The sequence below is a fragment of the Phyllopteryx taeniolatus genome, chromosome 15, assembly GCF_024500385.1.
Source record: "Phyllopteryx taeniolatus isolate TA_2022b chromosome 15, UOR_Ptae_1.2, whole genome shotgun sequence".
Taxonomy (NCBI): domain Eukaryota; kingdom Metazoa; phylum Chordata; class Actinopteri; order Syngnathiformes; family Syngnathidae; genus Phyllopteryx; species Phyllopteryx taeniolatus.
Window position 1 is genome coordinate 21,946,997 of NC_084516.1, and position 27,854 is coordinate 21,974,850.

Genomic DNA, 27,854 nt, shown 5'->3' on the forward strand with positions numbered 1-27,854 from the left:
CTGAGCCGTAGCCATCAGTTCCTGCGTGGATTAGCTGTTAGCATAATCACCATGCTTGGTAGAAAAGTGATGGCTTATGTTACAGTATATTCCTCTAATAAATGGGAATTGAAATGATTTTTTATTTTTTTTTTCCCCCCCAAGAAGCCATGACTTATTCTGTTGTATGAATGGCAACAGGTTAATTGTACTTCTGCCATCCAGTGGAAGAGCATTTATTGGTTCTGCCCCTCACAATATGTCACTGGCATAGCTAGATAAACCAAGAAACATTTATTATAGATAAATCAGTTAAGGAACAAGTTTTTATTTTTACATTTTGATTTTATTTGCAATAGCTCAGATGAATGAAAAACCAAATTAAAAAGTGAATAAACTAAAAGTTTTAATAAAATAATTATCTAAGTTTTAAATATTTAAATTACAATTAACCAATATTAAATAAAATGTGATTTTTTATTTTATTTTACCAATATTTAACCAATCAATCCAATTATTGAATGAGATGAATGATTAAATAAAATTGAATAGATTTTAATTCACAAATGTTTGAAAAAAATCATACTGCAACAAATATTACAGTAGTCTTGATGATGTAAATGCTTGGTGGGCCAGATGAACCCTACGACAAAGGTCAAATTGGCTGTTTTTTTTTCTAATCTTAATCTAAATTTACCATTATAGTTCACCTAAAAAAAAAATGTGTACCTTGCCATGTTTGGTGTGATTATTTATTTCTTGACATACAACAGTCACACTTGGAACCAAAAATCACACAGAAAACAAAGTCTGAATAGGAAAAAGTGACATTTTTAATAATTGTGAAAACCACACACATGTTGAACGAACCATTATTTTTTTTTTTATAACATACAATTCAAATATAATTAGGAAATTTCAAACTCTTAGGTAACATTGAGTAAACAACAAAATTATACACAACTATTTACAGTAAAATGCAGGCAATTCCTCACGTGCTTTTACACAGCCACTCCAAAAACTCAGTTCCTGTCCATCAGAGGGTCACATCACAGGATTGACACTTCCATAGTGTGTCCCTTCTCCGATTGTGCACCGAGAGGCAGCATTTGAATTGCAGTCTGCCTTTTAGGCCGCTTCATCGTAAAAATCGTCACTCTCTGATTCAGACTCTCCCGCTGTCGCTATCGCTGTTCCTCAAACGCTCACTCCCACATTCTCATAACGGTTTCCTTCACTTCCCTGCTACAGCAACTAGTTTTGATTGGCTGATTTTCTTCCACCAATAGAAAAAGGATTTTCTGCGCTTTCCTTGGAATCCTTAGAATATTAAAGCCTTTCTCCGAAGCCGGCATTGTTTCGGGCCATATTGCTGTAAACTGCCTTGTAAGCCACTAACACATCCAGGGCTGATGGGCGGAGTTTAGGGTCTTCTGCCTTACATCCCTTATGAATCTGAAAAAGATGGAAGTGGATTAAATCTCCTCCACTCACTCTTCCTATCAAGAATTGCGCCACATCCGGGATCTTCCAGATGTCTGTCCTTTCATCATACTCATGCATGAGCTCATCTGAAAAAGGCTTCCCTATGTTAGTGAATGGCCACAGCTGCTCTGGTGCAACAAAGTCACCGCTGAGCTCCCGGTGTCCACATTTCACCAACAAGCCCCTGGACTTGTCGACCTCAGGCAGTGCATCCAGGTCATTCACCACAAGGTGAAAGTCATTGGTGAGCAGAAACTGGGAGAGGGTTTTCTCCAAGGTGTTAGAATCACACATCACCCTCCGCCCAGCTGGGCTGTTGTGGAGGTAATGGACGATAGAGACGTAGTCTATCGCCAACATCAGCCGCGTCTGCCAAGTGTCGCGATGCTTTTGCTGCTCCTGTGCCAGAACTGCGTTCAAATTGAGAAGTGAGCCCAGTGGATGGTACTCAGTGACCATGGTGTGGTCTTCAAGGCAAAACCCCACCAACTGTACCACCAGGGGACCCTGCAGTGCCTTTAACATGGACAATCCGTGGAGAAAATCCTGAGAGTAATCCAGAGAGGACAGTTTGGACACAGCCACCTTTTGACCCTTCCATTCAGCCAAGTAGACCTGAGGGGGGAAAAAAGTTCAAGATGAACATGTACATGACTTGGCAGAAGAGGTAACACATCCACAGACATCATTGACGTCTTTAGAAGTCAAATATCCATATTAACTGGGAAGGCTGGCAGTGAATGAGATTTACTAAGAGTTGGTAAATGCCAACTTTTGGTCTGCAATTACGTGACGGTTGCCAACATATGAATATTTGCCTGTCTGATACAAGCTACTAAAGCAAGCAAGGGATCTAGAATTTTAATGTGCAATATATAGCCAAAACTATTCCCTTGCCTACCTTGATTCGCATGTACATTTAAAAGACCTCTCTAATGCTGTGGACATTGGCACTTATTTCATAGTTCTGGACTTAAAAACAATCTCCCCCAAAATAGTGATTTTCGGCTTGTTTTCTGATAACATCTTTGATTTTCAGCCAGATTTTGGCCCGTCCACATTTAAAACTGCATGAATCTGCTTACGTCAGCGACAGAAGACGAGGACATTTCCTTACTTCAGTACGTGCTCTTTCTTGGTTGCTTCACAAATCGATACTATTGGTCTGCCCCCACTTTGTCTGTTATTTTTGCACAATATTCACAAATTTAACAAATCGATAAACGTTCTTGAACACTCCAAATGTCTTGACTTCCTCGTTCTGCAGAAGCCTGCGGTGTAATTGTCACATATACTGATAGTCTGGATGTATTTTAGACAATAATGAGTGAAAATAGTAAAGTTAGATACATTTGAGTAGACTTGTCTTGTTCCTATCTATCGCTCCAATGCTTTGCTGCAGAAGGAAGGAATCTGCATGAAGCTTCATTTCTGCCGATATACATAGGTTTAGTAAGCTCATATTGATATGGCTCACCTGTGAAAAAAAGTTTAGGAAGATGATCGAACTCGTGTTTTTTGCACGGTCTGTGGCGTTGTGTGAAAATGGTGGACTGTGATGTGACGGCTGTCAATACTATGCCATTAGGGACATTATTCAGGATTAGCTTATTCAAATGCTTTCACACACACAAACTACTGAAAGGCTCTCTTAAGCACTAGTCAAATGCGCTCATAAAAACACTAGTCAAATGCTTTTATAAACACTAGTCAAACACTCATACACACAGGTGAAAGTCTTGCTCTCATAAACACTACTCAAACATGCTCATAAACACTCGCCAAATGCTCTTATAAACACGAGTCAGGCTCATACGCGCGAGACAAAGTCTTGCTCTCAAACTACTCAAACGCTCTCATAAACAAGTCAATTACTAACATACAATAAGGTTAGCCCTGCGGCTGCAGTGTCTCTGTTAATTATGAGTTCCATTGAACAGGTGAGTGCAGTGAGTTATGGAGGGGCAGGTGCTCAAAGTAAAAAGGGGGCACTTGGAACTTTTAATTGTGGAAACTATGTAAATATAACGTATAATATACGTATAATATAATATTTGTGGGCACGCAATGCATATTTGTAGCTCCTTACTGGACAGTTGGTTAAGCAAATTGAGAGATCCTTCTTTGGAAATGTTAAGGTAGAGGCCGGCGAAAGAAAATGGACAGGGATAAAGAGTAGTAAGATTGACTTTTCTTTGAGGCTGGGAATAAACTACAAAGACATTCTGAAAAACCTTGCATTGCAGGCTATGGACAAAATGAGGATAAATGACTCTTGCCTCTAAATGACTCTTGCCACCAAGGACACTGAACTGGTCTCCAGCCAATCGCAGGGCACATATAAACAAACAAACATTTGCACTCACATTCACACTAACAGGCAATTTAGAGTCTTCAATCAACTTACCATGCTTTTGGGATGTGGGAGGAAACTGGAGTACCTGGAGAAAACCAACGCAGGCACGGGGAGGACATGCCAACTCCACACAGGCGAGAACGGATTTGAACCCGGGTCCTCAGAACTGTGACGCAGATGTGCTAATCAGTCATCAAACGTTCCACCCCTATTTAACGTACAGTAGCTATAGCAACTCAGGTACCTTCTTTTCCTTCGGGCTTGTCCCGTTAGGGGTCGCCACAGCGCGTCATCCTTTTCCATGTAAGCCTATCTCCTGCATCCTCCTCTCGAACACCAATGTAGCTCCTTCTGACCTTCTCTGTACTCTTCCATCAACATCCTCAAGGCAAACAAATTGCATCTGTGGTACTCTTTCTAGGTATGAAACCATATTGTTACTAACAAATTACTCACTTCTGTCCTGAGTCTAGCCTCCACTACTCTTTCCCATAACGTCAGTGTGGCTCATCAACTTTATTCCTCTATAGTTCCCACAGGTCTGCACATCACCCTTGTTCTAAAAAATGGGCACCTGCGTAATCCACGTAATCCTGCGTGCTTCTACCGCCGCTCTTGTAGGTCACCATATGTACCTGCCTCTTCTGGAAAAAAGTGTTCACTCCAGCCATTTCCATCCTATTTGCAAAGTCTATCACCATCTGTCCCTCCAAGTTCCTTTCCTGGATGCCGTACTTACCCATCACTTCTTCATCACCCCTATTACCTTCACCAACATGTCCATTACAATCTGCAGCAATCACGACTCTCTCTCTGTCTGGGATGCTCAGAACTACTTCGTCTCGCTCCGTCCAGAATTTCTTACATCTACCTGTGGGGCGTAGCCACTAATCACATTATACACAACACCCTCAATTTCAAGTTTCAGCCTCGTCACTCGATCTGATACTCTTTTCACCTCCAATATATGATTAGCTAACTGAACGCTCATATTTGTTTGGCATAGTTATAAGCCGATGCCCTTCCTGGCGCAACCCTCTGCATTTATCTGGGCTTGGGACCGGCCTACAGTTTGCACTGGCTTGTGCAACTCAGGTATGTAGGCTAGATAATAACATCAACCTCGGGTTGGGACTTTTTCCATTTGTCTTTATGACACAAAACGGATCAAAATGCTCAAGATTTTTCTCTTTTGTATTCATAATTACTCTATAACCAAAATATAACTCGAGGACTAAAATATTTGTTAGCTGCAGCCCAACATTTAACTCCCCCATTATATTGTTGTATTTTATTGTTTAATAAAACCCTTGCTTCGGGTCCCTGTGCCATTAACCTGCAAAAAAAAATAGAAAGTTGCTCCTCAAATGAAGAAATGATTAGCAAAACTGCTCCTCAACGAAAAATTCTTTCGAGCCTTGTATATGATAACTTGGCGTGAGCAAAGCTTGTCACAAGGACGGCTGGTGCCCAGCCCCCAATTCTACCATTTAAAATAATGACACTACAAAATTATAAAAAAAATACATCAAGAGAATGTGTTTGTCAACTATAGGCCATCTGGACACTATAGGTGCCAAGTGAAATCCATCCATCCATCCATCTTCCACTTATCCAAGGTCAGTCGCGGGGGCAGTATCTTTCGCAGGGAAGCCCACACTTACCTCTCCCCAGCCACTTCCTCCAGCTCTTCCAGGGGGATCCCGAGGCGTACCCAGGCCACCTGAGTGATGTAGTCTCTCCAGCGTTTCCTTGGTCATCCCCGGGGTCTCCTCCCGGTGGGACGTGCCCGGAACACCTCACCAGGGAGCCATGCAGGAGGCATCCTAATCAGATGCCCGAGCCACCTCATTTGGCTCCTCTCACTGTGGAGGAGCAGCGGCTCTACTCTGAGCCCCTCCCGGATGACCGAGCTTCGCACCCTATCTCTAAGGGACAGCCCGGACACACTGCGGAGGAAACTCATTTGGGCTGCTTGCATCCGGGATCTTGTTCTTTCGGTCACAACCCATAGCTCGTGACCATAGGTGAGGGTATTTAAACTCCGCATCACTGCATACGCTGCACCAATCCGCCTGTCGATCTCCCGTTCCATTCTTCCCGCACTTGTGAACAAGACCCCAAGATATTTGAACTCCTTACTGCCAGCAATGGGGACCAAACTCTTTGACACTGGTCTTACAGGGACCAATAGGCCCGTATCAGGGGGTTCTGTACCACATACTCCCGAAGCATCCCCCACAGGACCCCCCGAGGGACACGATCGAACGCCTTCTCCAAGTCCACAAAACACATGTAGACTGGTTGGGCAAACTCCGATGCACCCTCGAGGACCCTGCCAAGAGTGTAGAGCTGGTCCACTGTTCCACGCCCAGGATGAAAACCACACTGCTCCTCCTGAATCTGAGATTCGACTTTCCGACAGACCCTCCTCTCCAGCACCCCTGAATAGACCTTACTAGGGAGGCTGAGGAGTGTGATCCTCTTGTAGTTGGAACACACCCTTGGGTCCCCCTTCCACCACCCCAGTCTGCCAATCCAGAGGCACTGTCCCCGATGTCCATGCGATGTTGCAGAAGAGTGTTTACTAGGACAGCGCCACAACATCCAGAGTCTTGAGGAACTCCGGGCGAATCTCATCCACCCAGTGAAAGAGTCCCAGCGGTGTGTGCCTGCGGACACATGCAAGTGAATTGACACAGTTTTACATGCACAAAGACTGACAGAAGTGTCCTGTCACCGCACCGCTGAGGTCCCCACCCAATCAATCGAGGGGTGGGATCGGGCCCAGGTGTCCACCTGAGAGCAGCCCGGCGGACGGGACACGTCCCACACCGAGGGACCCAGGGCGGTCCGCCGTCTCCACCGAGGTGCCCTGGCAACTGCCCACCCGGTGGGGCCTGCAGGGACCCAATGCCAAAAAGGCCCGATAGGACTCCTTCTGCAGCTTGACGACATCCCTCACCGCTGGTGTCGGGTTCGGGGATTCCTGCCACGACAGCCACCTCATGGCCACAGCTCCGGTCGGCTGCCTCAGCAATGGAAGCCCGGAACATGGTCCACTCAGACTCAATCTCCCCCGCCTCACCCGGGACGTGGGTGAAGTTCTGCCGGAGGTGGGAATTGAAGCTCCTTATGACAGGGGATTCTGCCAGACGTTCCCAGCAGACCCTCACAATACGTTTGGGTGTCTGCTCGCCTTCAAACTCCGTCCCCAGGTCTGGCTCCAGAGGGGGGCATCCGGGCAAGGGAAAACATCTTACTCATTTTTTAAAAATCATGAGGGTTTTTGGAGCCGTGCTTTGTCTGATCCCTCACCTGCGACCTGTTTGCCATGGGTGACCCTGCCAGGGGCATAAAGCCCCAGACGCTTTAGCTCAGTGAAATCCCATTCTTAATCCATCGGGTTTAGTATGACGTTGTGCAGACATAACAGCGTCAACTGTTTTGGGAACGTTTTCTTTCCAAAAGGTTTAAGAGTGTGTTCATGATCACTTTTGACCATTCTTACAGAAGCACTTTTGTGTGGTCACACACTGTTGTTGGACGCGAAAGAACGGGGTTCATTGTGATTAAAATTGGATTACATTGGAAGAGGGTGTACAATGAATGGATTTACGTTCTGTAGTTAAAGTGCAAGTTGGCTCACACGATAAAAATGACAACATTTAGTTTCAACTACTGTACCTTCTTCACTGCCCCCTGGCCGATGAGCTTCAGCTTGCGAACGTCCGCTTCTATCAGGGGACATTGAAGCCACGCTGTGCAGTTCTTCATGGTTGGCATTTTAAAGTATTGAGCCACACATCCATTATGAGTGCTGACTGGTTGTCCATCTGACTGATACACAGAGTCCAAATACAGGTAGATCAAGATGTTGCTGAGGAATAAAGCTGCAAGGAAGATTGCCACCACTGGAGTACTCTGGTAGATTGAAGTGCTGCTTCGACGGCCCATGTTGCGCTGCAACTAAACAAGAAAACAAAGCAATACGATATTATGCAGGAATTGAAGTAAACCTGCAGCATCCTAAAGAACCAGGACCAGAACCGTTGCGTCTTCAGCTGAGGGGTATGCTTCCATTATTATGCCAAAGAATCTTTATAAATGAAGCTAAGCAAAGCAAATTTATTTATATAGCGCATTTCATACACAAGGTAACTCAATGTGCTTTGCATGATTAGAAAGCATTTAAAAACAAAGGAAAAAAAACTGCTTATAAACATTTCAAAAAAAGAAGAGTTTTTAACCTGGACTTCAAAACATGCACACTTGGGGCTGACGTGACTTCTGTTGGCATTCATTTGCATAATAGCTAAATGCTGCTTGACCGTGTTTGCTTTGGACTCTGTGCGCCACTATTTGACCTGAGTCTGTCCATCTCAGAGCCCTACTGGGTTTATATTCCATAAGGCATTTCATTCATGTATTCAGGACCTAAACCGTTTCGGGATTTATAGACCGGTAGCAGAACTATAAAATCTATTCTAAAGCTGACTTTAGACTTTTTTTTGGTCAAGCTGTTCGCCTTTGGCAACAGATTTGGACCTAGGGAGCACACGAATTCCCTGCGGCTCATGAAAGCGACTCGCCTACGATGAGTACTGTACATCAACAATGTCACCATGACCCAAGTACACCGGCGTGATAAGTTTGGATAAAATGTGAAACTCTCAAACATCCGTCCATTTTCTACACCGCTTATCCTCATTAGGGTAGCGGGCATGCTGGAGCCTATCACGACTAACTGCGGGTGAGAGGCGGTAGCACCTATGGTCAATTTAGAGTTGTCAATGAACCTACCATGCATGTTTTTGGGGATGTGGGAGGAAACCGGAGTACCCGGAGAAAACCCACGCAGGCACGGGGAGAAAATGCAAACTCCACACAGGCGAGGCCGGATTTGAACCCACGTCCTCAGAACTGTGAGGCTGATGCTAACCAGTTGGCCGCCAAAATGTTCAAGATTTTTACAAAAATATTTATTTACAATAACTACTGTACTGGGCGTTTTCGCTTATGACAAAAACTATAAAACAATAATATTGTACTGTACGGTAATATGTGTGCATGTGGTCTATTTAAAAAAAAAAAAAAAAGTATTTCGATGTAACGGACAATTAGCTATATCGGACACTTCTAAGTTTGATTATCCTCCCATTTATTGACAACCAAATCCAGCATGGGGTCTGTATGATATTTATATATGTGTAGATCTTCAGCTATCAGCAACAAACCGAAAGTGCTGTAAACTCACGAACAAAATGATCTGAATTGAGATTACTTTCTTGACAACAGAATTGGACATAGATTAACGGACGTCGGTCTTACCTACAATTCACATAGTAATCACAGCTCATAATAACGTTTAAAGACCCTTTCGTTCGTCTTATTTGCCAGTACTTTGCAGCGTTTGTGAGACATCTTGCACGGACAGTGACACTTTAAACCGGAAACAAACCATCACTTCCGGTGAAATCTTCACAATATCAGCACTTAGCTACGGCGTTCGTGAGGGATTATATTTTTCATGATTGTCTGTCACAAGTAATCTACATTTGGTTTTATATATATATATATATATATATATATATATTTATTTTATTTTTTTAATTCAAGACGTCGGGTTCAAAGTCAGGTGAGTGTGGGTATCGATGATAATTGAACAAGAAAATGTGGGAGAAACCAGTTGAGCACGAAACAAGGAAGCCTTTACGGGCTTCAGCGGCATCATATGCAGTCCCGAGTCGTGGAATGCTTTTATTTTGAAAATACAGGAATCGGGACGGATGTGTGTATGTCACTGACAAGCTATCGCTGAAGTTGCCGTTCAAATACAGTCGGTAAGAGGATATCCGCGGCGCGCAGGTAATTCAGCGGTTCCTATTTACGAAACCTCAGTACAGCATTCAAGCAGAGGAGCAGTCTTACGTAACCTCAAATCGATGCATCTTGTATCAAGTTAATTGGCCGCAGTGGCATTTTGAACCTGTCCAAATGTATTTGTGTCAAATGCCTGAACTTGGCACACCTGCGCGGCTTCTGACAGGATTCCTAATGGCATTCGCGATTGGACGGCTCGTATCGGCTTTGGCAGCGACGTCGTCGCAAGAGTTGAAGGTGGCTATTTTTGGGGGCGGGGGGGGAGCATACAAATGTGCTTCCTGTTTGTTTGAGGCGTGACACGCATCGGGGCTTCGAGAAATGATGATTCCATCTCGTGCTTATTTGCCTTCGGCAGGACATGAGGCCACTTTTCCTCCTCTATCCAAAATGCAGGGGCGATCATTTGCCCCGGGAAATTGCGTTCTCGGCAGGTTTTGGGGATGTGGTCGTGTTTACTCGCGGACGACGTGCTGTGTTCCACGACAGGACACAGCCCCCCGTTGCCATAGTTTCCTCCCGTCTTCTCCGGTCGGGTGTGATGTCAGAACCACACTGTGCGGTTCAAGTGGCCTCCCCCCCCCCCCCCCCCCTCCCCCTTTTACTTCCACGCGACTGTTGTTGGGGATGAGTCACGCGGTGAGTCACGCCGATCGATACGTTGTCACGATCTGGGTTTGTTTCAAAATGTCGCGTATGATCTGTGGATCACTTTTTGTTCCAAGTCCTGGAATTATTAAACCTAGTGAGGATACGCAGCTCCAAAGAACAAAACGCACAATACATGGATATATTTTTCACACAGTCAACAAAGATCCACTCCAATACCAAATCATATTAAGTACAACTGTACATTCTGAACCAAAATATCTGCCTTTAAACTCAATACAGTAGTACTTTCTTATTGGTACTCTCAATTATTATTGTTATTATTATTATTTTATCAGTTCTAGTGCAGTGCAGTTCCAAATCACGGCAAAATATAACAACGATAATACATAATAAAATTCAAAGTTGATGATTATTTGCTAAAAACAAATCCAGTTGATCAGTTTGAACATGAAATATCTTGTCTTTGTAGTGTATTCAATTAAATATAGGTCGAACATGATTTGCAAATCATTTTATTCAGTTTTTTTATTTATTTATGTTTAACACAACGTCCCAACTTCACTGGAATTGGGGTTGTAAAAAAAAATAAAGTACAACCGACATCTCCTCAGGTTATGTAAATGAGCACTGGTTAAACCTGCTACTAAACTCTCATTTTGATAAACAAACAGAAGTGTGCTAATATTTAACAAACGAGCCATCATAACCAACTATTGTTCAATTTCTACAAATCTACCAGCCAGGCAGTGGGACGCTCAGACGACACGATTGTAGCTCGATTTGGGCCCTACAGACAAGTCGCAGATCAAACGTGAGCTGTCGTGGCCTATCGTTTGAGTTAGGAGACAATGTCTCGTGTATTGTGACATAATCCGCGATTGCTGATCTGGCGTCTGAGACACCTCACGACCACGACGCGAAAAATCTGGTGTGTCTGAATTTTTTTTCCCTTTTTCTCGCATAGTGTGACATGTCCTACGTGGCCGTACGATTGGTTTGTAGACATTAAGCAATAGTGTAACGGTGCGCTTTTAAACCGGACAGTTTGGCTAGCTCATTAAGCAATGTACTTACTGCACAGGCTTTTTTTTACAGCGCCCGTGGAAAACATCCACAAATATTGGGTTGATCGTTGTAATATTTTCACAGGTTGAAGTGGCAATTTTTGTATTTTTTAAAAAAAATTTAAACCTGCAATATATACAGTATTACAATGTAATCCAGTATCAGTGTTGGGGAAAACTTTATTTTCAACGTGAACTATTTCAAATTTCAGTTCATCGTTCCACAAATGAACTTTGTTCAGTTCATAGTTCATAATTCAAAATTCCAAAATGAACTAGTTCATAGTTAATTTTCTTCTTCACTACGTTGCTGACGGGCTATTCCCCACAAAATCTTTCCATTTCCCCGTTGTTGCCGCCCATTCAGTCCACACTAGTAGTCAGCTGACAGCTTTCACGCTACAATCTCGCAAACATGAGGGAACAACCTGTTGCTAGGAAGGTGTTTTATAAAACGAGGAATTAAAACAAAAATAGGACTTTTGTCTTTAAATGTGCGAACAAAAACATGCAACACAGTATGACAGGAACAATGGTGAAGGGACATTGAGAACTTTGCATTCCGCGCAGCTCTGACTGACTATATCAACAAAATGTGTTCTTCTTCGTTGGTTTTCGCCACTTCTTCGGGGTGGCCGGACTGGAGGCATCGAAACTGGGAACCAAATTTTCTAAATGGGAACGATTCCGGGAGAACCGGAACGTCAGTGCCGGTTCCAATCGATTCTCGATGCCCAACTCTAGTTAGTACCGAACTGCTGCCCCTCCGGTTCTCAGAACTGTGAGGCACCTGTACTAACGAGTCGTGCGCTGTGCCGCGCCAAACTTTATTATTAATTTGTGCTATTGCAATGGGTTGATATTAGTGAGGTTAGTACAGAGTTAATTATTTCTTAAAGGGGCTTAAGTAATACAGTATAAAGACGCTAAATACCAAATAATCACTATAACTTAACATATTATATCATGACTATACCGGACCAGTACAAGTTCTGACAGGGCCACCACTCAAATGCTTAGCGTCAGACCCTGTTGAAGCGTTATAATTTACTGTAACATGGGTGTTAATGTTAATAGCGTGTCCAAACAAACATCATTGTACAACCTCAATTCCAATGAAGTTGGGCTGTTGTGTTAAACATAAATAAAAACAGAATACAATGATTGGCAAATCATGTTCAACCTATATTTAATTGAATAGACTACAAAGACAAGATGTTTAATGTTCAAACTGATAAACTTGTTGTTTTTTTTAGCAAATAATCATGAACTTCGAATTTTACGGCTGCAACACGTTCCCAAAAAGCTGGGACAGGGTCATGTTTACCGCTGTGTTACATCACCTTTTCTTTGAACAACATTCAATAAACATTTGGGAACTGAGGACACTTATTGTTGAAGCTTCGTAGGTGGAATTCTTTCCCATTCTTGCTTGATGTACAGCTTCAGCTGTTCAACAGTCTGGGGTCTCCGTTGTCGTATTTTACGCTTCATAATGCGCCACACATTTTCAATGGGAGACAGGTCTGGACTGCAGGCAGGCCAGTCCAGTACCCACACTCTTTTACTACAAAGCCACGCTGTTGTAACATGCAGAATTTGGTTTGGCATTGTCTTGGTGAAATAAAAAGAAAAAGACCTTGCTTCCTTTCAGCATGAATGGTGCCTTCACAGATGTGTACGTAACACAGCCCCATAGCATCACAGATGCTGGCTTGTGAAATTTGCGTCCATAACAGTCCGGATGGTTCTTTTTCTCTTTGGCCCGGAGGACACGACGTCCACAATGACCAAAAAACAATTTGAGATGTGGACTCGTCGGACCACAGAACACTTTTCCACTTTGCGTCAGTCCATCTTAGATGAGCTCGGGCCCAGAGAAGCCGGCGGCGTTTCTGCGTGTTGTTGATAAATGGCTTTTGCGTTGCATAGTAGAGTTTTAAGTTGCACTTACGGACGTAGCGCCGGACTGTATTTACTGACATTGGTTTTCTGAAGTGTTCCTGAGCCCATGTGGTGATATCCTTTACACATTGATGTCGGTTTTTGATGCAGTGCCGACTGAGGGATCGAAGGTCACGGGCATTCAATGTTGGTTTTCGGTCTTGCCGCTTCCATGCAGTGATTTCTCCAGATTCTCTGAACCCTTTGATGATATTATGGACTGTAGATGATGAAATCCCTAAATTCCATTTAATTGTACGTTGAGGAACATTGTCCTTAAACTGTTGGACTATTTTCTCCCGCACTTGTTCACAAAGAGGTGAACCTCGCCCCATCTTTGCTTGTGCAAGACTGAGCAATTCAGGGAAGCTCCTTTTCTACCCAATCATGGCACCCAACTGTTCACCTGTGGGATGTTCCAAACACGTGTTTTGATGAGCATTCCTCAACTTTCAAAAAACAAATTTTGTGACATGGACTAAGTGCATCTTTTTGCCTAGTGGGCGGTGCCCCAGCGAAACAGCTAAACATGCCAACAGAGTGAGTGCCTCCTTTTCAAGATAAACCTCCCTCATCTCCTGGCTGTTCAAGCAACGTGAGTAACTAAGTAAGTAGTTGTGAGTTGTGGCGGAGTCTTTTGTGCAATTTCACCTTTTCCACAGGTGGTGGCTGACGGCTGCATGTTTACAGGTGTTAGGACCGCAGCCACGATGGGCCGTCCTGGTTTATGTTTTATGCTGCTCGCATTCATTTACAACAGTTATGGCCAAGAAGCATTAAACCCACTTCACAGGTCCAAAAGGTAGGACGAAAGTTTCATCTATTTTTCTTTTTTTTCAATCATCTTTGGAGTGTATGGTTTGTTGTTTTTGTCTCTTATAGTGCCAAAAAAAAAAAAAGCCTGAACAGCTATCAGGTATAAACAATATTTTTGCCAAGCAAACTTTGGGACAAGGTCCATTAGATTTTAAAGAGCCTTTGAATGTTTTCTTTTTGAAATTATTTTTTTTAAATTTGATTTATGGGGTCAACCATCCAGAGCCTCATAGGTGAGGTATACATATGATGACAGTTACAGTCATCTCTTTAAGTGGGAGAACTTGCACAATTGGTGGCTGACTAAATACTTGTTTGCCCCACTTTGCGTGTGTTTGTCTGAAAGTATTCACACCACTTCACATTTTGTTGTTGCAGACTTATTCTAAAGCTGATTTGAGTGTAGTTTTATTTTAAAAACATCTCCATAAAATATCCCATAATGACAAAATAAAAACGTATTTTCTGACATTTGTGTAAATGTATAAAAAATGTAAATATTCAAACATTATAGGTACATAAGTATTAACACCGTTTGTTATGACACTCAAACTTAAGATCATCCTTGAGATGCTTCTGCAACTTGAATGGAGTCCGTCCACCTGTGGTAAATTCAGTTGACTGAACATGGCACAATAATTAGCAGTCCATATCAGAGCAGAAACCAAGCTATAAAGTCTAAGGGATTGTCTGCAGACGTCTGAGACCGGATTGTGTCAGGGAACAAATTTGGGGAATGATACAAAAGAATTTCAGCAGCATTGAAGGTCCCGAAAAGCACTGTGGTCTCGATTGTTTGGAAATGGAAGAAGTTTTGAACCACCAGGACCCTTCCTAGATCTGGCTGTCTGACCAAGCTGAGTAACCTGGGAAGAAGGGCCTCGGTCAGAGAGGCAAGCAAGAACCCAATGGTCACTAAGACGGAGGTCCAGCGTTCTCTTGCAGAGATAGCAATGTCCAGAAGGTCAACCATTGGTAGAGTGGCCAGACAGAAAGGTACATGGCAGCCCACTTGGAGTTTGCCAAAAGGCACCTTAAGGATTCTCAGACCTCCAAAAATAAATGTCTCAGTTCTGATGAAACCGAAATAGATATTTTTTTCGGCCTGAATTGCAAGTGTCATTTCTGGAGAAGACACTGCTCATCACCTGGCTAACACCATCCCTACTGTGAAGCAGCTGTAGCTCAGTAGGTTGAGCGGGTTGTCCAGTGACCGAAGGGTAGCTGGTTCGAATCCCGGCTTCGACTGTCCGCATGTCGAAATGTCCTTGGGAAAGACACCGAACCCTAATTTGCCCCCAGTGGGCCTGGTCGCGCCTTGCATGGCAGCAGTCGCCCATTGGTGTGTGATTGGGTGAATGTGAGGCATTGTCAAGCGCTTTGGGCACTGTGATGGTGTAGATAAAGCGCTACACACACACATATATAATATTTCTATGGCCTTAGATATATGTTTCGTTTCCTCCTCTTTAATGTGCTGCCAGGCCTTTACTGCAGGTGGTTGTTTGTTTGTGGGCCTTTCTGGCAAAATACATGCTCAATTGGGTTGAGATCAGGTGACGGACTTGGCCATTCAAGAATATTCAACTGCTTTGCTTAAATAAAGTCATGGGTGGCTTTGGCCGTATGTTTTGGGTCATTGTTGATCTATATTATCAAACACTGCCAAATCAATGTGGCTGCATTTGGCTGGATTTGAGCCACCAGTATGTCTCTGAACACCTCAAAATGTCTTCCGTGGATGTCTAGGTCTTTTTGCGTTGCTAAGTTCACCAATGCGTTCTTTGTTTCTCAGGATGTACCCAACTGTAGCCTTTTCCACTCCCAATGTAGCAATGTTTTGGTTTTGCCACATATTGTCTTCACCGCAAACCCATTCAAATGCAAGTGCCACACCTCAAATCAACTTCAGGCCTTTTATGTGCTTAAATGCCCACACCTGCCCATGGAATGGCTTTTGAGTTACCGTACTTTCACAACCATAGGGCACACCGTATTAAAAGGCGCACTCTCAGTTACGGGGTCCATTTCTGGATTTAACACATCATTTAGGCACACCGTATTATTGGGCGCAGGCACGGTAAAACATACGGTAGCATGCACGCACGCTAAAACAATATTTTTAAAAAGGCAGCAGGAGCAAAACTGAGTTCTGTTGTACTTTCTTGAATTATTTAACAATGTACTCACGTTATTTTTGGATCAATCCTCATCCACAAATCCATCAAAGTCCTCATGTTCTGTATCCGAAATGAACAGCTGGGCAAGTTCTCCATCAAACACGGCAGGTTCGAGTCAGTCTCGTTGCGGTGCGGCTCCTCAGAACTGATGCCGGCTTTTACGAAAGCTCGAACAACAGTAACTGTAACTGTTTCATTTCACAGGTTAAAAAAAACCAAAACAACAACTCGTGTCGGTGTCCAAATATACACGGACCTAACTGCTGGAGCTGTAAATAAATCCCGTATATTTGTATGTCCCTAAGGATTGAGGAACATGTTGGATCAGATTCCAGTGATTGTTTGCCAAGGGCAAATGGGCCACAGATCTCAACAAACGCTCCCAACTTCTCTGTGGATCTTCGGATGCCTGGTGTCACCCCGGCTGAGGTGGGAAAAAACCTCAGTTGTAGAACATTGCTCATGAACATTTTCGCAGTAATTTGGTTCATGGACAAGGACTTGTCATTTTACATCCGCAAAAAAATTGCAACCTTGTGATCTGTGACGCAAAGCTATCTGAAGGGCACGTACAGTAATGTGGAAAATGACATGACATACATTACAGAAAATATGAATGTAAGACCATTCCAAGTATAAAAACAGGATATTATCATAGTATTCCACCAATTGTCAAAAAATAGCAGCATAGAATCCTGGCTTAATTTAAAGAGATGATGTGTTAATGTTACATTATGATGGTGGTAAGTAAGTGTGAAACTGTCAATCATGGCATTTTAATAGTAAAGCCCACTTGAAATAGTAGGTAATTACATTTTACTGTAGGCAATTGCTGCAATATGTATTTCTAAAATAGTTGTATTTTATTTGTTGCTTTAGTCGGACACTTACCTGTGCATGGCGTTTCCTGTGCCAACGAGTCATGCCGCATATGTAGGTGAGTATCATTTTTATCAAGCAGCTAACTCCCCCAAAAAGGTTGTTTTTTTTGCAAAATGCGTTTTTATAATCCTTGTTATTGCTTTCTCAGGATTGCAAAAAAACAAACAAACATAAAACAGTGCACCAAGTTATCTAACATGTGACATCATTGATGTGAAAATGATTATCTCATCATGTTAAGAACAATTTTTTTCTGCCAGGCCAAGTTCAGGTTTGTGGTAATAGTTTAGTCCAGCATGGCAAGCGATTTATGTCACATCACAGGACGGATTCTATCTCAAATAGAATCGATTGAATCTATCTATTCCATCTTTTCACAGCCACAAGTTACATCAGTGACTGTGAGTGATTGCAGTGTCAGAAAAATGACCGGCCTATCGTAAGAGAGCCAAGATGGTGTGCACGCTTGTGCAACCACATTATTTCAGTTGTTTATTTTGTCCCCTCTCGACGAGATTTAAAAAAAAAAAAATGGAGTTGTACAGGTTATAGCTTTTCTTTAAGGAAAAGAAGACCCTACCAACAGTCAAGCAGGGTGGGGGATCCATAATGATGTGGGGCCGCATCGCTGACCAGACTGGTTGAAAAGGAAAACATGGACTGTTTTAAAATGGCCAGCAATGAGTCCTGAGCTCAAGCAATTTGAAATCTACCACTGGGGAAAATCACCCTGCAAATGTTCAAGAGCTTGAACAAATGGCAAAGGAAGAATGGGAGAAAATACCACCTGAGAAGTGCAAAGAGCTTATAGATGGATACAAGAAATGAAAGTGTGCCAATAATGGCGAGCACAACTTTATATACCAGTATACTAGAGAAATATGATTATTTTCTATTTATTAGGGGTGCCAATTCCATTCAAGGACGATATTGGTTCATTTAGAAGTTACGATCCAGTAACTTTTTTAGCTCAAGGTTAAAGAAAAATGCTCTCATAGAAAATCACGTTCCAGCTTTATGATATTTAAGTTGTATGCAATGCATGTAATCTATATTTTCTAACTGAATGCTTTTCCTTCTCAGTGGACTTCATACCCCGGGCGAATATGAATACCGTCCATCACATGCTGCTGTTTGGATGCATGAACCCAGTCTCGACCACCAACTACTGGTAATAACTAAGTGTTTCCTTTTCCTGTTTTCATTTGATATGTATTACCATGGCTGAAGTATTATTGTGTATGTGGATGACTTTTATTTAACAATTGACATAAGACTGCCTCGGCTGCATTGGGGAAAGAGAAAAACAACCAAAAAGGAAGCCCATTATTAAACAATAGGAATTGCACCAGCTCTCTACAAAACTCTGGTCAGTGTTATTCGGTATTGACCAACTGTTACGGCTAAGGCAGCAAATCCAAGTTAATTGGCTCATTTTTGACACTTGAATTGCTTTTTGTGTACTTGAATGTACAAACAACGAGTCATTGCAAAATCAAGTTTTGCTTTGAGCATTTTCAAACTATTTCAGGTACCATTATGGGTTTTTCTATCTTTCACATAAGGTTACCAATATTTCTGCGACTAAAACTGCTGCAGTTTGTCTTTGTACAAATCCTTAAATGACTTGACTGATTGTGACATTTTTCACTCCAGGGACTGTGGCAGTGCAAGGGGTACTTGTAAGGATGAAACCTCCATTTTGTATGCTTGGGCCCGAAATGCACCGCCTAAGAACCTACCAAAAGGTATGTTCTCTCTCTCGTGATGAAAACGTTACATACCTTTTAATAACCACCACACTCAACAGATTCCTTACAGCTTTCTACATTGTCTAACGTTTGAATCATACGTGCTTGAATTTGTTTTGTACTTTAAAGCCATTTATTGCCATTAGTGGTATAAGGGAACACAAATGTTGCTTTAAAAAAACACTTTTTTTGCAGGATGATGAACCTGCTGTGATGCTGTGCGCACCTTGGCCTCTTAGGGGCAGTGTGGTGCGATGCATACATGGAGCGACATTCTTACATGAAGCAAAAAAGAATACAAGAAAATCACGCTATAAGTTTAATATAACTTTTTAAAGATTCAAATATATGTGACTGAGTATTGTTATATTACCCGTCTGTGAATATCCGTTATTTGAAGGTAAATCCCTGCTGTGATCAGATGCTAATTTTAGCTAGCCCGTCAATAGGTGTTTCCATTGAGTGTTAGCTTGCCATTAAGATGGCGATCTTTACAACGTGTGTTCTTTTTGTTGTGCCTTTAGTTTTACACTAAACTGGAGTGTCATTAAACCGCTTAAAGCACCACAGGAAGAGCAGAACAACATGTCACACGCTTGCTACACGCAACATAGGGTGCTTTCAAGGTGCCTTTACAACGTAGGAACTTGCGTACACAATACGCGCCGCGGTACATTCATCGGTTTTCTACGATTCTAACATTTTAATGATCGTGAGAAGCCAAAATCTAAATCACGATTACATTTCGAATAATCGCCCAGCCCTAGTCTGTGGTGAGACCACCTTGCCCCATTTAGGCCTGAAGCAACACAACCACCAGAAACAACCCCCCGAACTTTGTTTATTGGATTTTACAAGTGAATACAATTTGTATCAAAACAGTTTACAAATTGTGAAAAGGTCACATTTTATTTTTGGGAAAAGAAAGGTGTGGTCTCCTCCCTTTTCTGAGCCAGCCCCTGACTCCTGATTGGTCAGAATTGGGATTACCTAATCCCTCGGGACTCGGAGGCTTTGCCGTGGCAGCTCATAATTCAGTTGTAGCGGTATCTAAGCAACGAGCCCATGCCCTCCCAGTGGACCCCTAACCAGGAGTTACATCTGCCGTGCCCGCTCTGTGAATTTATAACCATGTCATGACCCTATTACATATGTGAAATGCATACATGTGAGCCTTCATGCATCAACTAATAGGTATATGACAATATAAGACGAAAATAATACATCCTGGTTACCCGCTAATGGTGCATTGATCGAGAGTGTCTGTAGCCCAAAGTCGTGCTTAAACCGAACCCAAATCCCGAGTGAGGTCCTGGCAACCGCATTCTTGGTGAAGACCGCAGTGGACGGAAACAAGTGTTACTTTAGGATCTTAGTAAAAGATTGCAAGCTTAGTACATCGTGCAACACGCCCATCAACAGCACACGAAATCTGCGAACATGCAATTCAGTGCCCGCTATTTGGAAATGACAAAAATATTTCCAGGTTACTAAAAGCTAATTAAACGTGGTCATCTTTTTGTTTTGATACTGAACTCGATAGTACTGTACCTGGAGTTGTCTTCATGGTTTCCTCTCTTTCACAATAGATGTCGGTTTTGAAGTTGGACAGAATTCAGGAGCATCTTACTTTGTGCTCCAGATCCATTATGGAGATATCAGTGCTTTCCAAGGTAAGTAACTCAAATTTTAGCATGATGTCAAAAACCCATGGATGGGTGGTACGTCTTACACTTTGATGTGGACTTTCCGTCTCTGTGAAATAGATCATATTCACCACATTGATTGACATTTTTAATACAGACATCTGTGGGATTGGGCTCAGAGAATAAGATTGAAAATGGGGAAAATCCATCCATCCATCTTCTATCGCTCATCCAAATTGAAAATGATAATTAAATTACCTAATCTTTTGTGGGTGATTGATTTGTGGTTTGGGTGGAATTGTTGTTCCAGTTAGGGTTTTAATCAGTTGTTGTTTTTGTTTTCCTTCAACAGATCATCACAAAGATTGCTCAGGTCTCACTCTAAGAATGACATCCAACCCGTGCGTATTTCATGTATTTTCACATTATTTTTTAATTTCCAAGCAAACTATATTGTAAACTATGCTACGCTCAGTAATAATGGTTTGCTAAATTACAGTATTGTGTTGGTGTGTTGTACCAAGACTGCTGTATGTGTTTCTTTTGAATCTCAACGTACTGAATACTACTGTCGCACCAACTACCGAAACCAGTACCGTACAGAGGTCTTTTGATGTTTAAAAAATAAAAATAAAAATAAAATAAAAATTAGCACTGTACCGGTACACTGTACGTTAGCGTTAGCCACAACCAGAGAGAATCAAAAACGGATAACACAGGGGGAGACAACAAAAGGTCCGTGTGGTAAACAAATCTACTCGTAGAGTAAATAAGAAGAGACAACACGAACCTCGGCGGCGAACTCGGGGCAAAAACGGGTGAATATTCCGACGCCCGCACATTGTCACGGTGGCACCTACAAAGGCTGAGGATTACAATTCACGACAGGTGCGTCACTGATGTCAACGCTCGTCATCGCTCACCCAGACACTGGAACACAATTGAAAACGGAGCCATACTGTCATGGTGCACCACCTGGTTTCTGCGGGCGGGGAGAGTGGAAGGCCCGGAGCAGGGACAGATCCAAGAGCGGGCCGTAACCCTCCCAGTCGACCAAATACTGCACACCCCTGCCCCTTCTCCAGGAATCCAAGATTTCACCCATTGTGTCCACTGGCTCGCCATTGACAACCCGCGGAGGAGGAGGCGGAGGAGGCACCGCCGAAGGACACAGAGGGCTGGAGGAAACTGGCTTGAGCAAGGAATACAGCGTGAACTTTGATGGAGGGAGGCAGCCCGAGTTTAACTGCCACTGGGTTAACAACAGAGTCAATTTGGAAAAGACCAACATACCGAGGACCCAGTTTCTTAGAAGTGCCAGCCAGGTACAAATCTCGTGCGGACAACCAGACCTTCTGACCAGGACGGTAGGGAGCAGCTGAGATCCGACGACGGTCGGCCAACTGCCGGTTGGAAGCCGCAGTATGGGATAAGGCCACCTTTGCATCCCGCCACACCTGATGAGCCTTTCGGAGATGGACCTGAATAGACGGACGGGATGACCACCTCCCTCTCCTGGGAAGGGAACAACGGCGGTTGATAACCGTACGCCGTCATGAATGGCGACCGTCCAGTGGCAGAGCAAACAACGGTGTTATGTGCATATTCCACCCAAGAAGACCACGAGGAAGGGTGCTGATGGAAAACACAGCGAAGAGCGGCCTCCACATCTTGACTCATCCTCTCAGTCTGGCTGTTGGTCTGCGGGTGGAAACCGGACGAAATTACTTGAGGAAGCCCCCAGCGCCTTGCAGTACAACCTCCAGACCCGAGAGACGAACTGTGCCCCCCTGTGAGACAAACAAGATGAGAAAAGAAAATCCTTATATATCTAGAACAATGACACATTACATATGAGTGATGTATGGGGCAGTAGTGCTACACCCTGTGCAGGAAGGACATGACAAGGACAGCAGAGGAAGCATGCAGGACAAGGGTCGTGAACCTGGCTGTACAACTGAAGTGTGGTGGGATGGCTATGTAAAGGATAAACGTCTATAGGACCAGAGTGTGAGTAAGGGGATACCCAAACAATTCACGTATGTTTGTCGCAATAAGTGAGTGGCCCCACACCCAGCAAAAAAGTCCCAGGGGTGTGTGCATGCAGACACATGCAACTGAATTGACACCGTTTTGCATGTACAATGACTTACAGAAGTGTCCTGTAATTGCTGTGCCTGCACCGCGGAGGCTGAGGACCTCACCCAATCAATTGAGAGGTGGGATCGGGCCCAGGAGTCCACCAGAGAGCAGCCCGTCGGACGGGACACGTCACACACCGAGGGACCCGGGGCGGTCTGCTGGCCCCACCGAGGCACCATGACAATCGGCCCCCGAAGAACAAGACTCCTCCCCTGCAAGAGGGAAGAAGCTGTTGGAATGCCTGCTAGTTCTAGTTTGCATTGATCGGTTGCGCCTACCTGAGGGAAGGAGCCGGAAGAGCCGGTGACCGGGATGCGGAGGGTCCGAGAGGATTTTGCACGCTCTTGTCTTAGTTCTGGCAGCGTGCAAGTCCTCAAGGGTGGGTAGGGGGGTACCGACAATCTTTTCAGCAGTTTTGATTGGCCGTTGCAGTCGTTTGTCCTTTTTTGTAGCAGGACCAAACCAGACTTTGATGGAAGAACACAGGACTGATTCGATGACCGCTGGGCCCACGATGCAGACCAGTCCCCGCAGGAAAACCCCACAGCCCGCAGGGGACCACCCGGCCCCCCTCATGACAAGAGGAGAAGGCGACCGCAGCGGGACGCAAGGAACGGAGCGAAGAGGAGGAAGCAGGCCGAGGGGTGACGGGGGGCACACGCCCCCCCCACCAGTAGCCAGAGCGAGGGACCAAAAATGATGCTCCTCGTTGTGGTGCAACCATTTGATGATGTATTGTAATTGGTTAGCTAAATAATAGTGTTTAAATTTGGGAGCATTGAGGTCTCCCTCCTGTTTACTTTTCTGAAGAGTGGATAAACTGATTCTATTTTTTTGAATAACAATTTATTACAGCAGAATCTAAGGTTTGAAACCATTTAAATGTGGTCTTAAATGGAATCATTGAGAATAACTAATTTATTTGAGGTAAGGTTTCCATTTTGATTGTAGCTATTCTTCCCAGTAGTGAACTCGGCAAGTTATTCCAGCATCTTGTCCGCTGAGATTTTTCCCAGAAGTGGTGTGTCATTTAGATTGGTTAGCTCTGTGAGGTTCGGTGAAATATTAAGACCTAAATACTTACTGTTTCCTATAGTATAGGAATGCGGTAATCTGGGATTTGATCTGCAGGATTCCGTGATTTTGCTGTTATTGGAAGTATTGTTGATTTTGTCCAGTTGATAGTCATCTGATATTTGTGAAAATGTTTTTAATGAGATTGAAGACTGCCTGATGAGAATGCTTGGGTTCCTGCAAGTAAAGAAGAATATCATCAGCATACAGATTGATTTTGTGTTCTGTCCCTGGCGAGCACATAACTTTGATATTAGCATTTTGACGTATAGCAGTAGCAAGAGGTCCGATGAATTTTGCAAATAGCATCGGTGAGAGGGGATATACTTGTCTGGTTCCTCTTCGTATAGTAAAACTTTGGGATGTGATCCTATTTGTGGTGACTGTCGTGTTCGGCGAGTTGTATAATGTTGCTAGCCAATGTAGCAATGAGTCTCCAAAGACAAATTTGCGAAGTACGGCAAACGGGAAAGCCCAGTTAACTTTATTGACAGCGTTCTCTGCGTCAAGTGACATGATGATTGCATTTAGATTTTTACGCTGTGACATCCTTATTAAATTTAATAGACAATAGAACTTCTACCTTTAATGAAACCTGTCTGGTCATAGTGGATTATTGCGCTGAAGTTGGTTTACTCAAAGTTATTGTATCTTAACTGTAAAATCTGTTCTTTTTCATGACGTCTAATTTATGTTTTGCCCTTTAAAGTTGGTTTCTAAGTGTACCTGTTGGGTTAATTGCATATTCTTCTCTCATTGTCTTATTTTTGTTTTCGTTTTTTCTTGTACGAAGAGTATAATATGATTCGACATCTCAATACAGCTTTCCCGGTTTCCCACAGCAGAGATCGGGATATGGTTTGGGAGTCGTTGAATTTCAAAAACTCATCCCATTCCTTCCTCATGAAATCATCAAAGTCCAGGTCCTTCCATAAGGATGTGTTAAAGCGCCATGTTGGTGGGGGTCCCAGATTTGACTCAATTTTCCACCTAGCGGTGGCCCACGTAGAAGCTGGGAAGCCGAGTCCGTTCTCATCCGGGCCTTCGCGTTGGCCGGACCGCGTGTCCGAACAAAAGGAAGGGGAGGGGGGAATGGCAGCGATAAGGCCGCGGGTAGGAAAAACGTGTTCAAGAGGGGACGGAGAAACCTGGAGTTAGTGCCAATGGCATGGGTAACTTGCACATCTGTGAAGCCACCATTAATGCTGAAAGGTACATCCAGATTTTGGAGAAACATATGCTGCCATCCAAGCAACGTCTTTTTCATGGAAGCCCCTGCTTATTTCAGCAAGACTATGGCAAACCACATTCTGCACGTGTTACAACAGCGTGGCTTCGTAGTAAAAGAGTGCGGGTATTAGACTGGCCTGCCTGCAGTCCAGACCTGTCTCCCATTGAAAATGTGTGACGAATTATGAAGCGTAAATTACGACAACGGAGACCCCGGACCGTTGAACAGCTGAACTGTACATCAAGCAAGAATGGCAAAGAATTCCACCTACAAAGCTTCAACAATGAGTGTCCTCAGTTCCCAAAGGTTTATTGAATGTTGTTCAAAGAAAAGGTGATGTAACACAGTGGCAAACATGACCCTGTCCCAGCTTTTTGGGAACGTGTTGCAGCCATAAAATTCAAAGTTAACGATTATTTGCTAAAAACAATAAAGTCTATCAGTTTGAACATGAAATATCTTGTCTTTGTAGTGTATTAAACTAAATATAGGTTGAACATGATTTGCAGATCATTGTATTCTGATTTTATTCATGTTTAACACAACGTATATACCCAAGAAAATGAGATTGTCGCGCATGCTTCGTGATTGAATGTGCACCGTCGTTCCTTTCGTAATTTGATATTCCAGTGGAAGAGTTTGTAGTTCCGCTGACGTTGACAGCATTACCTAATCTTAGCTCCTTGACCTCTTGCTGTGTCCGAGTTCGGTGATCTCTTGGCGAAGCAAATCAAGTGTACTTAACAATTTCTTGTCGATTGAGAGGACGACACTAGTCTTTGTCTCTGTCGAATCAACTACATCCTCAGTCGAAGTAAAAACAAATCCCCTTCAGCCGCAGCTCAATGCGGGGGCTGGGATCCTCCACGACAGACGAGTTGCTGTTGACGTAGCTGCGAGATTTTTTGAACTGAGATATTTTATCAGATCACATCTTGTAACCTCTAACTGATTCCATTTTTATTTTATTTTGCAGACAGCCGTTTATTGCTGGTATATACCTGCTCGTGTCTATGGACACTGTTATCCACCCAGGAAAAAGAGGTAGTTTATTTTTCTGTACACTGATTAAATATCAAACATTAAAAGCATATGGTATGTTAGCATTGTATTTCCATTCCTCAATATACTGTATGTGGAACGTACAAAGGCCCAAAATCACTTTCCCAAGAGGCCACTGTCACAAAACAATTAAAAAAAAGAACGTCAAAACAAAAATCTTCATTCTTACATGATCTTTCTTTTATGAAGCGGTTATAGATGAAAGATGAGGTCTGGAGTCTCCCTACTGTTCTGTTGCACCCAATGTAACTCCTGTTGTATTGAGATTCACAGGCAGCTAAAGTCCTCTTTGAAATGCTTCCTCCAAGGAGCAGGCGGATGTGTTTGGTCGGATATATTACATAAAAGGTGTAAAACGGAAACACAGACAGCTCAATCACAAGAATAAACAAGAGTCTGCTTAAACTAATACCATACAGACAATTATATGTTTTCATATTTTTATAGAGCATTACATGTAGACATTCCCAGGACAGGGAATGGGTATTTGACTTCTAAAGCTGTCAATGGCAGTGAATGTAACTGGTTGACCCTCCTTTGGCAGCAATAACCTCAACCAAACGTTTCCTGTGGCTGTGATTGATACATGCACAGGGATCAGGAGGAATTTTCAAAATTCCAGAGATGTCTGGTGTGAATAGCTCTCTGGAGGTCACGCCACAGCATCTCAATTGGGTTGAGGTCAGGACTTTGACTGGGCCACTTCAGAAGACATTAACTTCTTCTGAGGCCATTGTGTTGTTGGTTTGCTTTTATGTTTTGGATCGTTGTCCGGGTGGAACACCCATCCTCTTTTGCGCTTCAACTGTTAAACAGATGGCATCAAGTTCTTCTGCAAAATATCTTCATAAACTTGTGAAATCCTTTTGCCATTGATGATCGTAAGGTGTCCAGGCCCTGAGGTCGCAAAGCACACTGATTGATTGGTTTGGACTCCAGGTTGGCTCACACCTGACTCTGAATAGTTCTTGGAGAACCCGTAGCCTAGATGTTCACTTATTTTATTTTTTTTATGGGTGTGGTAGTAGTTTAAGCACTCTGTTCTTGTGGTTTAGATAAAGATCAGACAACATATTATGAGCAATTTATACTGACATTTCAGGGGGTTCACACACTTTCCCTTCTGATATTTTAGTCTTTGTTTGGAAAGTTGGGCCTGTTCTCACGTTCTTTTTATCTTGTTAGTTACAAATGCGGACATCGCCTGTGACTACACCTCATATCCAATCTACCCGTTTGCCTTTAGGACCCACACACATCGTCTGGGTGAGTAATGCCAACATATTTCACAAACATTTTATCTTTGAAGCAACAGGAGGGGTAGTTCCTTTGCTCCCGAGTTCCAACTGTAACAATTTTCTTTTGATCCAGATGTAGACATATTTGTTGGCTATTAGACCGATGAACTGAGTATTAAAAGATGCCTTGTGACCCAGTGGTCCAAATCATTTTGTGGTATGCATAAAGTCAGTTTTCAGATTTCATTCATTCATAAATGACTTTATTGCAAACTTACAGTATCTAACAATAGGAAGCGGAAGCAAATGGTCAAAACTAAAGAAGCCAAGTACTGAATATGCTGAACATTTACAAAATATCTGTATTATTAACGTATGTCCGAGAATCAACATCGCTTTAGGTGATCTGTGTCCACCTCGCAAATGCGGATTCTCCTTCTCACCAAACATCCACCCATTTTCCCTTCCAATCATGCTGTTCGGTGTCATGGGAAGCTGGAGTCTACCTC

The 27,854-nt window shown here is 43.1% G+C and overlaps 2 protein-coding genes across 10 annotated transcripts in view; one reads left to right on the forward strand and one right to left on the reverse strand.

Moving 5' to 3' along the window:
- Positions 1 to 790: 790 nt before the first annotated feature.
- pomk (protein O-mannose kinase) lies at positions 791 to 16,472 on the reverse strand. 9 transcript variants are annotated; one of them, XM_061747878.1, is made up of 5 exons: positions 6,566 to 7,500; positions 5,485 to 6,492; positions 4,065 to 4,202; positions 3,872 to 3,986; positions 791 to 2,079 (listed from the first exon to the last, which is right to left on the reverse strand). In XM_061747878.1, the coding sequence occupies exons 3-5, from the start codon at positions 4,121 to 4,123 to the stop codon at positions 1,309 to 1,311; spliced, it is 945 nt and encodes a 314-aa protein (XP_061603862.1). In that variant the 5' UTR covers positions 4,124 to 4,202; positions 5,485 to 6,492; positions 6,566 to 7,500; the 3' UTR covers positions 791 to 1,308. The 9 variants fall into 9 exon arrangements, with proteins under 9 accessions (XP_061603862.1, XP_061603861.1, XP_061603864.1 ...); XM_061747877.1 differs by having other exon boundaries at positions 4,277 to 6,492; XM_061747880.1 differs by lacking the exons at positions 5,485 to 6,492; positions 6,566 to 7,500 and adding an exon at positions 7,508 to 7,648 and having other exon boundaries at positions 4,065 to 4,237.
- pam (peptidylglycine alpha-amidating monooxygenase) overlaps positions 9,567 to 27,854 on the forward strand; it is a 39,506-nt gene continuing 21,218 nt past the window's right edge. Inside the window, exons 1-11 of the mRNA XM_061747861.1 lie at positions 9,567 to 9,688; positions 13,824 to 13,918; positions 13,986 to 14,125; positions 16,625 to 16,748; positions 17,199 to 17,256; positions 18,285 to 18,372; positions 18,858 to 18,949; positions 20,542 to 20,625; positions 20,951 to 20,999; positions 26,022 to 26,089; positions 27,293 to 27,373. Coding sequence (XP_061603845.1) covers positions 14,004 to 14,125; positions 16,625 to 16,748; positions 17,199 to 17,256; positions 18,285 to 18,372; positions 18,858 to 18,949; positions 20,542 to 20,625; positions 20,951 to 20,999; positions 26,022 to 26,089; positions 27,293 to 27,373 — 766 coding nt within the window. The 5' untranslated portion in view covers positions 9,567 to 9,688; positions 13,824 to 13,918; positions 13,986 to 14,003. The remainder of the gene's footprint in view (positions 9,689 to 13,823; positions 13,919 to 13,985; positions 14,126 to 16,624; positions 16,749 to 17,198; positions 17,257 to 18,284; positions 18,373 to 18,857; positions 18,950 to 20,541; positions 20,626 to 20,950; positions 21,000 to 26,021; positions 26,090 to 27,292; positions 27,374 to 27,854) is intronic.